The sequence below is a fragment of the Bos indicus x Bos taurus genome, chromosome 8 (assembly GCF_003369695.1).
Source record: "Bos indicus x Bos taurus breed Angus x Brahman F1 hybrid chromosome 8, Bos_hybrid_MaternalHap_v2.0, whole genome shotgun sequence".
NCBI lineage: Eukaryota > Metazoa > Chordata > Mammalia > Artiodactyla > Bovidae > Bos > Bos indicus x Bos taurus.
Window position 1 is genome coordinate 75,958,234 of NC_040083.1, and position 17,222 is coordinate 75,975,455.

General features: G+C 53.4%; 2 protein-coding genes across 3 annotated transcripts; both read right to left on the reverse strand.

Annotated features, from left to right (window-relative positions):
* ARID3C (AT-rich interaction domain 3C) lies at positions 1–7,447 on the reverse strand. 2 transcript variants are annotated; one of them, XM_027550065.1, is made up of 7 exons: positions 6,751–7,447; positions 4,845–4,917; positions 2,903–3,086; positions 2,470–2,753; positions 1,306–1,488; positions 988–1,077; positions 1–531 (listed from the first exon to the last, which is right to left on the reverse strand). In XM_027550065.1, exons 1-7 carry the CDS (start codon positions 7,078–7,080, stop codon positions 431–433), a joined length of 1,245 nt encoding a protein of 414 aa, XP_027405866.1. In that variant the 5' UTR covers positions 7,081–7,447; the 3' UTR covers positions 1–430. The 2 variants fall into 2 exon arrangements, with proteins under 2 accessions (XP_027405866.1, XP_027405864.1); XM_027550063.1 differs by lacking the exon at positions 988–1,077.
* Positions 7,448–14,046: 6,599 nt separating this feature from the next.
* Positions 14,047–16,812, reverse strand: SIGMAR1 (sigma non-opioid intracellular receptor 1). The gene is made up of 4 exons (XM_027550066.1): positions 16,540–16,812; positions 16,207–16,407; positions 15,981–16,073; positions 14,047–15,077 (listed from the first exon to the last, which is right to left on the reverse strand). Exons 1-4 carry the CDS (start codon positions 16,688–16,690, stop codon positions 14,851–14,853), a joined length of 672 nt encoding a protein of 223 aa, XP_027405867.1. The 5' UTR covers positions 16,691–16,812; the 3' UTR covers positions 14,047–14,850.
* Between the last annotated feature and the right edge of the window lie 410 nt (positions 16,813–17,222).

A 17,222-nucleotide genomic window follows, 5' to 3' on the forward strand; every position in this document is an offset into this window, starting at 1 on the left:
GGAGGGAGGGATCACAGCTTTATTATCCAGATATGAACTGAGGGACATCTCCTTTACAACAACCCAACCCATCCCTTCACCTGGCTCCTGAAGAGAAGCAGGTCTAACTTGAAGAGGTGGCGTTCTAAAGATGACATTGGCACAGGGGAGCACATGAGGAGATGATGGTAAGAACTCTTATTATTATTGGGGAAAGAACTCTTTGGTAGATGCTGCTGGAGTTGGCCAGGGAGGAAGTGCCCCCCTTTTGCAATGAGGTAGATGTAACATCAAAAGAAATCTCTTTGGCTTCAAGTCCATATGGCAGTGGGGGGTGGGAGTGGGTAGTGGTCACCTCCCAGGGCTGGGTCCTAGAATGGGCACGCTGGAAGAATGGGTCTCCTTCCCCCTCAGCAATGGAGTCGGGACTCTCAATTTCAAGTAAGAGTTCTCAGGGTGAGGTGCTGGAAGGGGGCCCTGTCGGGAGTTGGGGTGCAGGGTTGGTTGGGCCCTGGGAAGCTGGTACAGGCTGGCGACGGGCAAAGAGGACACCTAGCAAAGAGATGAGGAATTTGTAGAGGGCAAAGACAAGTAGGAAAAGGTAAGGCAAAGAAATAGAAGAGGGAAACAAAAGTCAGTGTCCTGATTGCTAGAATATCACACACAGAGCCCTGTCACAACCAACGAGCACAAGTCCCTTGAATCAGTTAGAGACTCTTGTGCCCGTATAGATACCCTCCAACATGTAAACAAGAAACATTTACACTGATACACAGCCCATGACGAGACATCCCATGGTATTCATGCCAGAGAGGTCATGCCTTGGACCCCATGCCATGTAGACATCCCCTTTAATCCAGGCCAGTGTAGCAATTCCCCAAACCCTATGTTACCCATGCAGGTTTGGATATCCCTGAACCTCATGCTAGTAGAGAAAGTCTAAAACCTCCATGCTGGCATAAATACCCCTGACCTCATGCGATCAGAAACAGCCTACAGGACCCATACCAGTGTAGACCACCCCGTTGATCTCTAGGGCCATGTTGATACTGCTGATACCAGTGCCTGCCAGACTGAGAGGCCCATCCAGCCGCTCTTCTGTCCCGGAGGGAGCAGGGAAGTCACATTTTGGGGAATTAGATTTTAGCTACAAGCTCCCCCCTCCATCCCTGTAGACAGCCCCCATCCCACTTCAGCCCCACACCTGTAATCACAGAAGTGTCTACTGAGGGATCTATCTGCCCCACCTCCAATGCCTATTGGGTGATGAGTCTGTCCTCCCTCATTGCACAGGCTAAGCCCTCTCAGCAACAAGTCCCTCCTCACCCCTAAGGGGAACCTTGCCACGGGGCAGGAAACTGGGGGGTGCGCTGTGTCGAGGTAGGTCCATGGGCCCCATCAGCACAGCCCTCTTCTCTGGGGGTTCCTCTGGTGCCACCTTCTCACGTGCAGGTCCAAAGGCCAGGCCCACAGGCAGTGCCAGTCGAGGGGTGGGAATTCTGCTCTCCTCTGAAAAAAAAAACAGATCATTTAGCTCCCCTGGCCCAAACAACTTTGTCCCTGCATCTAGTTGTCCCCATAGCCTGGGACCAAGGGAGGTTACCCAAGTTCAAGCACCAAATTCAATCTCCCCTCCCATCCAGTCTCAGCATAGAGGCTCTGAAGCTGGAGAGCTCAAAAAGGCCAATATACCTGACTAGGTTGGTCCAATCTGGGGGAATTCCCTTGCTTTTTTTTAAATTTATTTTTTAATATAAATTTATTTATTTTAATTGGAGGCTAATTACAATATTGTATTGGTTTTGCCATACATTGACATGAATCCACCACGGGTGTACATGTGTTCCCCATCCTGACCCCTCCCACCTCCCTGCCCTCCCTTGCTTTTGATTGTTAAATAATCCAGGGGAAATAGCAGGCATAAACCACATGCAGATAGAAGCCATCACTGAACAGGTGTGGAATGAAGCTGCTCTGGATAAAGGACCTTTCTCTGAGCTTCAGCCCCACACCGCGCAGTAACCCATACCCCAGAGTTCCCAAAGTTTCACTGATCCCAAACATCACGACACCTAAACCTTAGCATGCACCAAACCTCAGTGCCCATCAGTCCTTATTGTCCCCATACTTCGATGCCTCCCAGACCTCAGAGTTCCCATATTTTAATGTTCCCTCTATCTCAGCACCCTTCTAAGTCTCTGCTGCTGCTGCTGCGTCGCTTTAGTCGTGTCCGACTCTGTGCGACCCCATAGACGGCAGCCCACCAGGCTTCCCCGTCCCTGGGATTCTCCAGGCAAGAACACTGGAGTGAGTTGCCATTTCCTCCTCCAATGCATGAAAGTGAAAAGTGAAAGTGAAGTCACTCAGCCGTGTCCGACTCTAGCGACCCCATGGACTGCAGCCTACCAGGCTGCTCCGTCCATGGGATTTTCTAGGCAAGAGTACTGGAGTCTCAGAGACCCTCAAAATTCAGCCGCTCTACCCTCACACCTTTCTTAATGGGGCTCGGGCTTAGCTGAGCGCAGGCGTGGGCCGGCAGGCCAGAGGCGGGGCCTTGAGCAGATCGTGGGCCGGGCGTAGGCGGGGCGGGCCCGGGCTCAGGGGCGGGACCAGGAGTGCCCCGAGGTGGCTGCCCAGCCAGGCCGAAGAGCGGGGCTGCGGTGTAAGCCTGACGACGGCCCTCGCGCCGGTTGCTGTCGATGGCAGCCTGGAGCTCCCCAGGGGAGCTGAGCGCCCGCGTCTCGCATTCGTACGGGTACAGATACTTCATGTACCTAGGAGCGGACGGGGTGGGGTGGGGTGGGAGGCTGGGCCCAGCTGATCAAGCCTCACACCCGGACAAGAACCCTCGGGGGAGCCCCCCAAGCCCCCGGCCCCCAGCTCCCGCGCCTCTCTCCCACCGCTCGCGCGCGTCTAGCCTCACTGGGTGCGTAGAGTGAAGGCGGCCGACGTGATAGTGGTGGGCAGGCTGAGGCCGCGCGTGACCTCCCGCCACACCTTGCGATTGATGACTTCCACTAGACCGCCCTTGGCCGTCACCAGGCGGAACAGCGCGTACAGGTCCAGCACCTGCTTCGCCATAATGGGCACACGGTTCACGGGTGTCCCTGATAAGGGGTGAGCAGAGAGTCAGGACACTAAGACCCTGTCTGCCGGCATCCTCAGAGAGTGGAGGAATCGGCAGCCTGGACCTGTCTTGGCGAGGCCCTGGCGATGAGGAGGTGGGATTGCAGGCGGAGCCCACAGCCTCCAGAGCCTCCACTGTAGCAGGAAGGACGGGAGGCTAGACTAGGGGGTGGCAAACTTCTTCTGTAAAGGGCCAAATGGTAAATGTTTTAGACGTTCCAGGCCAGTCTCTTAGAGCTACTCCACTCTGCCATTGCAGGCTGAAAGGATATTTAAAGGAATAGAATACAGAGGATATTTAAAGGAATGAACGCGGCTCTAATCCAATAAAACTATTTTCACACTCTTAAATTCAAATTTCACACGTCCAGAAAGGTTATTCGTCTTTTAAATTTTCCCCTTATTTAAAAATGTGAAACCCCCTTCTTTTCTCGTGGGCGATTAGCTTTGGCCTCCTGGCTTTAGTTTGCCGCCCCCTGGGGTAGACCATAGGAAGGACTTCCTGACAGTGCTGAAGAGCCAGACTCCTCTAAGTAGCGGCCCCTGGGTGGCTGCAGAGGCCGGGGATGGTGAATGGAAGAAGCAGCCCCCGCCGCGGCTCGCCGACTCCGCAGTCCCCGCCGCCCCCGCCGGCCGGTCCTGACAAAGGGGCCTGTCTGCGCTGAGCGATGGGCCCCAGTTAATTCCTTACCGATCTCGGCCCCTTCCGCTGCCGCCTTTGGACCCGAACAATTAGCTGCGGTCTGATTAATGGGGGGAAATTATCGGCCCCGCGGGACACCCTCCCCCGCACAGGGAGCAGAGTAAGGCAGGGACCTGAGGGAGGCAGAGCTGGGGGGAAGAGGGAGCTGGGATCTGCTCAGACCACACTACCCCACCCAGTGGAGGGGATACCAGGAGGAAGGGTCAGGGAGGGGACATTGGGATCAGAATGACCCAGACTTCCTGGGGAGCAAAAGGCCCTGGAGCCCCACTGAGGGTCCCTGGTTGGGAAGGGACCTGCGCGGGGTGCTGGCCTGGCCCTGGGGTGGGGGCCTGAAGGACTTTGGCCGCCAGCTGCACTAAGGGGGTGGGGGTGGGGGCCAGTGCAGCCAGTTAATTAGCGGCTTATCAGGCCGCTCTAGGAGTGAGTTAATTAGCTTTGTAGAGAGAGATAATGAGTCAGTCTTCTGGACCCATGAATCTGGGGAGAAGCTGAAGTGATGAACTGCCGCCCACCCTGATCCCTTCATGGACCCTTGTTGCATTCACTTCTGGCTCTGAGATTTCTGGAAAGGAATTCCTTCTCCTCCACAGCACCTCCTACCCCTCAAGAAGTCCTTCCTTGGGTCTAATTCCAGTCCTTCCTGCTGCAAAACACATTGGATGTTTCCTGCCTGAAGCAAGGGGAAACTGAGGAGAGACAAGGCTGGAGGAAGGGCCAGGGAAGAGAACCAAGGCATTCCCAGTCCCCCAATTCTGGAAACCCCCACACCCCAGGCTAGCCCCCTACCACTTCACCCTCCCACCCTCCCAATTGATCCCACACTCATTAACCTGCCAGCGGGCTGCCCGCTAATTAATCCCTGGGTGGAGAAGGGGCGCCGGGTCAGAGGTTAAAGACGCTATTGAGGACCCAAAGGATAGGTGCTTCCAAGCCCAGATCTCTGCAAAGAGGACCCAAACTGAGGACTAAACCCTGGGGTTTCCCTTCTTGAACCTGGTTCGTGAGGGTCCCTCCCTTATATCAACCCACTCACCCCTCTTCTGCATGAAGCTAAACAGGTCATCCAGAAATTCTTTCCTCTTGGGGTCTGCATCGAGCTCGTACAGCTGGGGAAAAACTGAGGTCACTTTCCAGCTCTGTATCCACCACCCTCCCCCTCCGCACTGGGACCCCCTTCAACTCGAACCCCTGGATAAAGGACCCCAGCTGAAGGGGCAAGGTGGTTCTGAAACATAGACTTTCTGAGAGAGCATTGAGCTCTTTGCCCTGGGGGCAGGTAGGGACACTTTTTCCGCCCCCGCCCCCATACATACAGACACCCTCTACTGGCTAGTAGTGCTGTGCCCTGGGCAGTTAACACCACCCACCTGGGGAGTAAGGGAAGAGAAAGCTGCAGAGGTTCTGCCTGCCTTCCAGAGCCCCAGGGAGGAAGTCAGGCTGGTGCTATGTTCTACATTGAAGAAATTGACAGATATGGCTGAGTCACTCATTCATTTGTGCTAGGGTTTCTTGCCGCTCACACGTCTGTGTGCCAGGACTGGGGATGAGGGGCGGAGAGGCCTCTAACCCATCCCTCTGGCAGGATGGATGCTCAGGAAAGCTGGATTGAAACCTAGGGCCTCTCAGCCCACATTCTGGTCTGATCTCCTTCCAGGACCAGTTTCCTCTACTTCAGAAGCTGCCACAGAGCCAATGGCTCTGGACCACCCAAGACCTGTAGGGTGAGGACTTGAAAGGCCAGGGATCCTCCCACCCCTTCTCAGTCACCTACTTCCAGTATCAGCTCTCAAATACCCCAAGGAGGGACAATCCCTAAGGTAACAGTGTCTTTTACCCAAGTAACAATCCCTGAGAAACACCGACAGGTAACACTCCATCCCCCAATAGGAACTCTCAGAGTAAAAAAATACCCATGAGTAACAAACCCCAGAGATGCACCTTTAGCTCTACACTCCCACAAGAACTGAGCCCTAAGTCTTAAATGGATACCTGCAGATAACACGCATGCTTTCCAAGTAATAAGCCTCTGAATTACACCTAGGAGAAATAGTCACTAGAGCCACATCTCCAGAGTAACAGAACCCTGAGAAACAGTCCAAGTTTTACACAAAAGCCACAGAGTCTAACCACAGATTAACACTTCGGCAAAATACCCCAAACCAACACCCTATGAGTAACACCACCAGAATAGCACACCTAGAATCAGTGCCCTGCATAACACCTTCTAATGACAGCCTAGAGTAGTGCCTTAGAATAACATCCAGATGGGTTCCCAGGGGATGAAGAGCCTCAAATTAAGGCCCTGTGAGGAAGGCCCTGTCATTCCCAGCTGCCCAGGGGCCCTTCAGTCCCAATGTGACTGTAGTGGTCATCATGGGCTGGCAACTGTCACCCCATAGGACTCAGGCCAGAAAGAGGATTTGGATGGGGAGAAGGGGACAAGAAAGAGACGAGGTGGATATCAGCTTGCCAAAGGAGTGGCAACCTCCACTCCACTTTTAAAGATGGAGGTAGGCATCCCAGGACACCCCAACTGGTCCCTGGACTTTGACCTTGTGACTTGATGTGGAGAAGGTGGCATAGTGCTGGCACTGGAATCCCCAGTTCCCAGATTCCCCTCCCTCAGAATTTTTGAAGATTCCTACACCCCTCCCACTTGCCCTTCCAGCCTCAACAACAAGTGCCTTCAGTCTGTCGGCCTCCATTTTTCTGGGTGTCTCCTGCACCTCGTGGTGTGCACCTTCTTTCTGTCTCTCGGCATGTCTGTCTCTCCCTCCCTGTCACTGTCTCTCCCTGTCTCCCCACTGTCTCTCTCCAGGTCTCTATCTCTGTCCTTCCATCCTGCAGAGCACAGTGGGGGTGGGTGTGCTATTAATCCCCTTGCTCTGTTTTGCCCAAAGAGTAGGGAGGGGGAGGGCCTGACATTGAGAGGGTCCTACCTGCTTGAACTGCTCCTCGTAGGTCCACTCGTGGGGATGAGGTCCAGGGGGCTGGCTGGAAGGTGAGCTGCTGCCCCGGGTCCCTGGCCGGCTCTCCTTGGCTGCCTCATCTTCTGCCCCAGCTTCTTCTTCCTCCTCATCTTGGCCATCCTCTTCTTCCTCAGCTCCAACCTCCCCCAACCCCTTCTCAGGGGCCTCCAGGGTGTGGGATCCAGGAAAGGAAGGCCCTGGTGGTGCTGCTGGTGGTGGTGGTGGTGGTGGGTGTGGAGGGGCCAATGGCCCCACCCCCTGGGCCAGCCTGGCTGCCTGCTGTCTCTGCAGGGCTTCCATGACAGCTTCCAGGCGCAGTCCCCCCACGGGTGGAGGGGCTGGCACCAGGCGGGTCCCTGAGGAAAGGGCTGCCTGTGGGGAAGGGAATGATGGGCTTTGGATCCAACCAAGGGGAGGTGGTCATGGATTCAGGGAAGCACCAGGGGGGGCATGAGGAAAAAGTCAGAAAGATCGCTTTCTCAGAAATCCACCGAGAGGTAAAAAGAGCAGGAGAGGCAGGGACCGGGCCCAGAGAGACAGAAACGGACATTGACAGAGCACAGGTAGAGACTGAGCAGATCAAAGAGGGTGACAAGGACCAAGAAACGGAGAGAAATGGAGGGGAGAGAGAGAATGACAGGGAGATGTGAGGATAGAAATGGAGATGGGACCGAGAGATGGGGAGAGACAAGAGACTGAGAGGGACCAAGGTGGAGAGAGGCAGAGATAGCAGGCAGAGACAGAGATGGGGAGAGATGAGATTAATAGAGACATCAGAGAGAGAGACTGGGAAGGTAGGAGATAGAGGAGTAAGAGAAAAAAATCAAAGACCTGAGTGACAGGCTGTCCAGGGAGAGTCACAGAGAGACAGAGGCAGACAAATAGTAAGACCAGGGTCGAGAGGGACCAGAGAAGACCGACGCAGCAGGAGACAGAGACAGAAGAAAGACATTAGACAGAGATAGGGCAAAACAGTTAATAGGCAGGAGGGCAGAGACAGGGGAGAAGACGGAGACGGGGCAGAGAGGCTGAGGACTAGAACCGAGGAGGAGCGGGAACAGAGGATCCCCGAGACAGACCCCGGGAAGGGGCCGGGGACGCCGGGGTCTCCTCGCCCGCTCCCTGGCTCCCAGCTGCCACACTCACCAGCCTGGCGCGGCCCGCTGCTCCCGTAGTCTCCACGGCGCTCCCTCCGTTCAGCCCGCCTCTCGGGCGGCCCCTGTCGCGGCTCGGTTCCCTGCGCAGGGTCCCTTGCCGTGCGCTCCTGCCGCCGCGCGCCCCTCCGGCCTCCGTGCGCTCACTCGCTGCTCTGCTGGCGGCGGCCGCGAGGGCGGGACCCGAGCGGGGCAGGGCGGGCGGGGAGGCAGGGGGAGGCCCCGGGAGGTGGGGGGGCTCTGCGGCTTCCAGCCCCCCAACAGGTGTCTCCCACCCTCCATACAGCCAGATTCGGGGAGGAGAGGGCGCTGGAGAGCTGCTAGGGATCGTGCAAAGGAGAGTGAGGCGTTCCCCATCACTGAACTCCGGTCCGGGGTCCTTCCCTGGCCGCACACGTCCGGGGTAGGGGCCCCACACCAGTCCTCCGTGCCCGGCATCCAAACACCAACATTCGTGTTCACACACCAACGCACCCTGTCCCGAGTTCAAGGCACACAGCCGCCGTGTCTCACACACTTGACTACAAGGATGCTGTGGCGCCAATGCCTAGACTGGCTGTGATCAGGAGGGGAATCGCTGCAGGGTTCTGGGGTGACGGTGCAGGGCCTGGACAGAGCAGAAACTTCCCCTTGCCCTGCTTAGGTGCTGGCCCCAACTGCAGGCACGCTGCAGCTTGCACCATACTCGCACATGGTGAACTCGCTTCTGCACTCACACACTCAGAGGTCTCTGAGCTGATTGCACACCAACATCAGGGCACACATACCACCTGCAGGTACAAAGCTACACCCCATTTAGGTCTTTTGACGTTCTATTATGGAAAATGTCAACATATTCCCAAGAAAAGTGACTAGAATAATGAGCCTCTGGCACTCCTCACGAATTTCAGTGGTGATCAGATTTTGCCCATTTTTCCAGACACCCTCTACCCATGTTTGCATAACTATCTCCAACTGCTCCAGGCTCACCTCAACCCCCGGTTATCCTCCAGATGAGGAGATGCCATTCCTTAGCAACCTGGACCCCACTCTTAAGCACCCTCATACATTCCACAGTTTCTTCCTATGCCCAAGGAAATCCGACCTACTAAAAGCACCGAGGGTCACCCAGAGGTGATGCCAAGTGCGTGAGTGAACATCATGCCTCTGTAGGAGTGATAGCTGGCATGGTTGTGAAACTCTGCTGCGTCAAACGCAGCACTCGGCACCTGACGTCATTCATACTCACTGAGGTACACTGGTGCCAGGGCCAAGATTCCTCTAGGAGGCAGAAATTCGGGGGTGAGTTTTACCTTCTTCTTCTTCCTCCACCCTCTCCCAATCAGTCTGTTCCTCTCAGGTTGCCCTGGCCTGGACCACCAATTCTTCTTACCAGGATCTTGTGATGGGTAACACCCCTGTACTCTCCCTGGCTCCAGCCTCCACCCTGTCCCCAGCTCATTTCCTGCTATGGCACGAAGTCCTTGTTCTCTTTTAGCCCACCCCTGGTCACAGTAAGACTCAGTCCTGCTCATACCCTTGGATCACTCCAGTGCCCACATGCTCAGATTTCAGATCGGACAGCCAGTCAGACACCACCTCCACCAAGAAGCCTTGGTGATCCCACCACTTTCAAATCCGAAGCCCCCCTTCCCCCACGGCTTTGTGTGGTGTAAGTTCTCCTAGGGCAGAGTCAAGCCCCTCTGCTGCCCCACCTCCAAGGTAATTCCTGTGCTCAGCTTGCCTGCCTCCCTCCCCACCCTCTAACTTCCCAGGCTGTTCAGAGGAGAGGAGGTGCCCGGAGAGGGATAAAGGTAAGGTTCCTATTGGAAAGGTAGGAACTGGCTTGAGAGAATTCCAGTTCTGATGGTTTGGAGATTGCTTTGGAGGCGATGGAGAGGGATAAGGGACTGGGACGCTACTCCCCAAGGAAAAGAATCAAGTGGGGCTTCAAGAATAGTGGGGCTTCCCTTGTGGCTCAGTGGTAAAGAATATGTCTGCTGTTGCAGGAGACACGGTTCGATCACTGATCCGGGAAGATCCCACATGCCACACCACAACTATTGAGCCTGTGCTCTAGAGCCTGGGAGCCACAATTCATGAGTCCGTGTGCCACAAATACTGAAGCCCGAGTGCCCAAAGCTTGTGCTACGCAACAAGAGAAGCCACTGCAATGAGACGCCCTCGCACAACAACTAGAGAGTAATCCCAGCCCGCCACTAGAGAAAAGCCTGTGCACCAACAAAGACCACACACAGCCAAAAATAAATAAAATTATTTTTTTAAAAAAGAAGCATAGTAAATTCACCTTTGGGTCTAGGTTAGGAAGGCACAACGGGGAAGGGCAGAGGAGAAGGAATAAGCTGACTGGAACCTGGTTTCTCTTTCTCTCTCTCTGTCTGTGAAGAAGAAAGGCATCTTATACCCATATATAGCCCCCTCTGAGCCTGTACCTCACACAGACAGACAGATCTAGATCTCCATTCATCCAACACATACTTATGGAGCACCTACTTTATGTGAGGCACTGTTGGACACAGGAGTAAATATAGCAAAGTCCCGATTATAATGGAATAATTCCAGTGGGAGAAATATATAGTGTGTATAATAAGCAAAATGGAGAAAAATAAATCTGGGTTGAGGGAATAGAAAGGGAATAGTGTATTTGTTACCTATTGCTGCTGCTGCTGCTGCTAAGTCGCTTCAGTCGTGTCCGACTCTGTGCGACCCAATGGACAGTAGCCCACCAGGCTCCCCTCTCCCTCGGAGTCTCCAGGCAAGAACACTGGAGTGGGTTGCCATTTCCTACTCCAGTGCACGAAAGTGAAAAGTGAAAGTGAAGTTGCTCAGTTGTATCCGACTCTTCTCGACCCCATGGACTGCAGCCTACCAGGCTCCTCTGTCCATGGGATTTTCTAGGAGTTACCTATTACTGTGCAACAAATTACATTCAAACTTAGCAGCTTGAAACAGCATTTATTTTTTCACAATTTGTGGATCAGGAATTCGAGAGTGGCTTAGCTGAGGGGTGCTGACTGTCTTTCATGAGGTTGTAGTCAAGATGTTGGCTGCAGTGATTTGAAGGTTTGGCTGGGACTAGAGGATCCACTTTGCTCACATGGCTGTTGGCAAGAGGCTGTTCTCCCCAGCTGGGCTGCTCCATAGGAGAGGACCTCATGTCGAGTGTCCTCCCAACCTGGCAGCTGGTTTCCCCCAGAGACAGTAACTAGAGGGAAGAGAGCTTTTTATAACCTAGTTTTAGAAGTCACACACTGTCACTTCTGCCATATATTATTTGTTAAAAGTACATAACTAAGTCCAGCCTACACTTAAGGGGAAGGGAATTAGGCTTCACTTCTTAAAAGGAAGAGTATCAAAAATTTGCTATTTGAAAACCAACACAGAAGGGCTGATATTACCCAATGTTAAGGGAAGGACTCACTGAGCAGGAATTGAAGGAGGGGAGGAAAGGCCATCCAGATACGTAGGGAAGAGCCTTACAGTCAGAACAGCAGGTGTAAATATCCTGAAGTGGAAGTTTGATGTGTTGGAAGAAAAGCAAGGCCACTGGTCTAGAACACAGTGGCCAAGGTGACCAGTTGGATGTTTGGTCAGCGGTAACATGGATCTTGGAGTAGGTTCTTGGAGGCAGTGAAAGGACTGGATGAGATGGGAAGCCATGGGAAATGGCTGAGCAAAGAGTGAAAGTCTGACTCTGGTTGTTGAGTCTGGCTCTGACCTTCCACAATGGATGTAAGCGTGAGGCTCAGTTAGGAGGCCATTGCAGTCATCCAGGCGAGAGATGATGATGGCTTGTACCAGGGTGGTAGCAGTGGAGATGGCAAGAAGTGGTAAGATGCTGAATATGTTTTGAAGATAAATCTGACAGGATCTGTTGATGTCTTGAATGTAGAATGTGAGAGAATGAAAGGTATCCAAGATGACTCCAAGGTGTTTGGCCAAAGCACCTGGGTAAGTGGAGCTGCTCTTAACTGAGGCCATAAAGACTGCAGGAGGGGCAGGATTGGGAGAGAAATCAGTTTGTGTTGAACATTTTGAGATGCCAATTAGATGACCAAGTGAAGAGGTCAAGTGGAGATGAAAGTAATCAACTATCTGAATCTGGAGCTCAGAGGAGACCAAAAAGGACGCATCAAGACACATAGATGGTCCTCAAGTTCCAACCACTGTTGCAAATGGCAGGGTTTCCTTATTTTTCATGGCTGAATAATATTCCTTGTAGATATATACCACATTTTCTTTATCCATTCATTCTTTTTTTTTTTTATCCATTCATTCTTGAGAGTATTATGTGAAATGAAATAATCAGATAAAGACAAATGGTATACATTCTCACTTAAATGTGGACTCTAAAAAACCCAAAAAACTGAACTCATAGAAACAGAGAACAGATTGGTGGTTGCCAGAGGTCAGGGGTAATGTGGGGGCAGGGGAGAAATGAGAGTTGTCAAAAGGTAAACTTCCAGTTATAAGATCAATAAGTCCTGGGGATGTAATGTACAGCATACTGACTATAGTCAACAATATTATATGGCATATTTGAAAGTTGCTAAGAGAGTAGATCTTGAAACCTCTCATCAAAAGAAAAAAATTATGACTGTGTGGTGATGAATGTTAACTTGTGGTAATCATTTCATAATATAGACATATATCAAATTATTACATTGTATACCTTAAAATAAAACCTTGCATATCAATTGTATCTCAGTATAACTGGTATATAGACATATAGGTAGTACTTATTTATAGTTGTCCCGTGTGGCTTGTGGGATCTGTTTCCTGACCTGGGATTGAACCCAGACCCCAGCAGTGGAAGCCTCAAGTCCTAACCACTGGATGGCTAGGGGATTCCTTAGATGGTATTTAAAGTCATGAAATGGTTGCAATCACCTCAGAGCAGTATAGACCTGGGAAGTCAGAGGTTGAGGAAATAAGCTAGATCTAGCAAAGGAGGCAAAGAAGGAAGAGTAGTGTCCTCTAAGCGACATGAACATTTTAAGATTGTGTTAAGTTAAGAGAAGAAATAACCACTGGACTTAGCAGCAGAGATGGGGAGGAGCCTCGGAGCTTAGTCCTATGTGAAAGAAATGACACAGGGAGCTGGGGCGTCCCTAATAGATGTGGGCTCTAAGCCTAGAGGCAAAGGTGGGTTTCAGGGTGAGAGAAATTCTGAGGCTTGACTTTGCAACCTGTGACCAAACGGAGAGGCTGCAGCCAGGGCCTGGTGTGGCTGACACGGTGGTGGTGGACTCTCAGGAGGCCACCTTGCCTGGGCCTCACATGCATTCTCTGTGACCAATTTAGACTTTTGATGTTCTCAATGGTTATATATGTAGTCTTTTGTATTTTTGTTCATTAGAATGTCAAATTTTTAGTATAAGACTTTTTTTATAACCATGTTTCTTCCATTTTAAATATATTAGAGTGCTAAGAAATGAGGCATGAGCCTTGCTTAACCTCAGAGCAAGGTAGGAGGGTGAGGCAAGTGCAGGGCCTGTGGGAGTGTTCACTTCAGGCACCTCTCTGATCTCACCCTAGTCCCAGCCCTCACTACCTCAGACATCACCAGACAGTGTGCCTGCTGCCCACTCCTGGGAGCCTCCACTGAAGTAAGGGGTCCTGGAAAAAGCAGACTGGAGAGGAGAACTCTTGCTCTGGGTGGAGGTGAACATGCTACCCTGGAAACCTAGTACAAAGCAGATGGAGAATGACGCTGCCTTACAGCTCAAAAGTGGCTGCACACTGCCACCCAGTGATCATTCAGAGTAGGAATCCCAGGACTGTTCCCAGAACAGCACTAGCAGAGGGAAGACCAAGACACCAAGAGGAAGACACACACCTCAGTTAGCCTTGAATTTCTTGAACTGTGGCATTCAACCTTGGTGGAGAGAAACTTATTAAACATGCTGATCTCAAGGCCTCAACCCAGAACTGATCTCTGGGGATTGGGCATAATCATCTATAGAGTCAATGAGCCTGCGGGTGATTCCTGGGAACACTGAAGTATTGAGTAAAAAGCCGCTGTCATAAACTGAATCACACAGTGAGGGAGAGACCTTCTTGAGGCCTCCAGGAGTTAGAGGTTTTCCTGCTGCTCAGACACAAAAAGAAATGAAATTGTTCAATAGGTCTTTATTAACAGAGATAGACAGATGGACAGAGAATGCAGCAAGGGCAGTGTCCAGAAGCTGTGATGGGTGTGTGCGCAGAAAAGGCTTTCTCTAGGCCATCGACGGCCCCTTGAACCTGGGCCCACCTGTCCAGGTACTAGTCCCAGCAGTGGGCCCTGGGCTGAGGCCAGCTTCCCCATCATACCCTGGAGGGAGGTGTGACCTCAGCATTTTCCGTTCTCCAGAGGGTAGGGGACAGACCATGAAGGTACTTGCATAGCAGGGGAACAAAAAGGGGTAAGGCATATGGTGAGGATGGGAAATGAAGGGGAAGGGAATCATAGCTGCAGGTGAAGGGAGCCTCCAAAGGCAGCCCCTCTTCTCCCCCATCCCCCCTAATCAATGGCTGCTGGGCTGAAGGGTCAGACCCAGGCAGTTTGAAATAGCCACCCCCATCCCTAACTCCAGAGCTCTGACTAGGGGCAGAGAGGTTCTGGAGAGGCCTGAGTTAATCTGTGGGATGTGTGTTGGAACATGACTGGCTCCCTTGGTACATGTGGGGCTCCCTCTCTGGATGGGTGTGAATGCTGCCGTACACACAGGATTCAGTATCTGAATGTGTGTCTCATGTGTTCCCATGACTCTCTATGTTTGGTTGTATAAGCATGTATGTCCCTGCTCATACATCAGGAACTCAGTATCTGCATGTGGTATGTTCTTGTCTGTTCACATGGGCTCCAGCAAGTGGATGTGTGCGGGCCTGCCCGCTCCTGTCCATCCACAGGTCCTCCTTCAGGCCTGGCTGGTCAGGCATCCTGGCCGAAGAGGTAGGTGGTGAGTTCCAGCCGGAGGCCCCGGGCATAGGCTCGAAGAGTGTAGAAGAGGGTGAGGAAGTCCTGGGTGCTGAAGACAGTGTCAGCCAGTGCGAAGCCCAGGGTAGAGGGGATGACACCCCGGCCATACTCCACCATCCATGTGTTTGGCCCCCACTCCACAGCCGTTGCCTCACCAGGCCCGTGCACCACTGTCTCCCCTGGTGGGACAGGGAGCAACCACATGAGGAACGGGGCCCTGCCCTTCCCTTCCACGGCCACCTCCACCCCTGGCCTATAGGCTCTCTAGGGGTAGGGAATGGACAGGCAGCTTCAGGAAAGGAAAAGCTTTACCTCAATGGTTTGGTTGGGTAAGGGGCTAAGGTGGCCACTCCTGAACTTTCCTTTGTGGCATCACCTGGCTCATGTCCTCTAGTGGGGAAGTCTCACTTGGCCCCGCAACACTGTCTGGGAGCCATGGAAGTCTGCATTCCCAAGCCTCACTCATGTCAAGAAGAAGTTTAGCTAAACTTGGGCTGGGCCTATTAGATAGGGTGAGATGAATATGAAACTTGCTAGGCTTTCTGAGAAATGTAGCTATTCAATTACAATGTCTGCCACACTTTTTTTTTTTTTTGCTGTGCTGTGCAGTATGCAGGATCTTAGTTCCCCGACTAGGGATCTGACCCGTGCCCCCCTACACTGGGAGTGCAGTCATAACCACTGGACTGTCAGGGAAATCCCATGCCTGGCATGCTTGTAACATTCAACACCAAAGTTACTTAGCAGTCCAAACGCTTCATTATACAAAAAAACTGTCTGCCTCGTCTTTGGGGCATGACAGCATTTTTGATTACCCAACTGACTCCAGTAACTGCTGGGAATACTGGATGATTAAAAATCAGACATGGTTAACAGGAAGTTATGTTTCCACTTGGACAGGGGAAAAGTCACAGAAACCCTCAACACTGCCTCACCAACCACCTGTGGCTTACCTGGAGGGCAAAGGAACGAGGTGGAGGGCCCCTCAATGCACCCCCTTTTCCATGGCATGGCTCCTTCCCCCAACTACAGGCACCCAAGAATGAAAAGACCCACCTCTCTGACAAAGTCACCCAACCCACCTGGGTAGAAGACCTCACTTTTAGTAGTACCCTCTCTCCACTGGTGGAAGGTGCCAGAGATGATGGTATCCGAGATCTCAGCCCAGTAGCGCCCTGAGGAACAATCAAATGGACACTGAATACCAGGGTATCCGTAGCATCCTACGGCTTGGCCAAACGGCAGAAAGGAGGGCATGGGCCTTTGTACAGCCCCAGTCTCCCAGTTCGGCCCGCCGCCAGCACTGACCCGAGTGGCCGCTAGAGCCCAGAGCGGTGCCGAAGAGCAGCACGTACTCGGACAGGGAGGCGTGCAGAAGGCACATGGCGCCCATCCAGCCTCCCGCGTTCACGAACACCCACTGCAGGTCCTCGTCGGGCAGCACGTGGCCCGGGTGCAGCCGCCGCAGCTCCACGATCAGCCGAGAGAAGGCCAGCTCGTGGTCCAGCCCTGGCGGGGGTAGAGGAACAACACAGTCAGGGCCAGCACCAGTCCGAAACTGGGAAACGGTGCCCCTGGAACCTCCAGCTCGGCCCGGCCCGCCCCAACCCGTGGTCCTCCACCCGTTCACCCCCGGCTCACCCGCGTACTGCCGAGCCAGCTGCGCGATCTCTTCGTGCTGGAAGACGAAGCTCTGAGTTCCCAGCCAGAGCCAGACCACCTGGGCCAGCACTGCCGCGACCGCCAGGAGCAGCGCGGCCCACGCCCACCGCCGGCCCACGGCCCAACACATCCCAGTGGGTGGCCTGGCACAGTGCAGCGCTAGGGATTGCCGAGGCGGGAGGCTGTGACTCTTTCTGCCTCCGAGTCTGCGGCGCGCGGTCCACTACCCGTTCCCCCGCCACTGCCGTGGTACGGCTCGCCCTGGCCAATCGGAACTGCCAGGGCGCTGGGGCACCGCCTCTCGGGTTGAACCATTATCTCTCCGTGAGCGGGGAGCCGGGAGCTTCGAGGGGGAGGGGCGCCGCCGCGCGCGTCAGGCGAGGGGGCGGGGCTAAGCCCTCGGAGCTGCCGGCCTTCGGTCCTCTAGGAGGGGTCTCTCCTACTGCCGTCCTACTTGGGGTAGGAGAGGATGGCGGTGAAACGCAGAATGGACTGGCCCCTCCTGGGCTCACTGACTGGTGAAGCAGGTGAACCCGGAAGCAGAGCCTTCCGGGACTTGTGATGGTAAATGCCCGCCTTTGTTAGCACAGAAGGTGGGAAGGAGGCTCTTCAACTTGGGAACGTATGGAAGGCTTTTGGAGGCGGTGACACTTGAGCAGTGT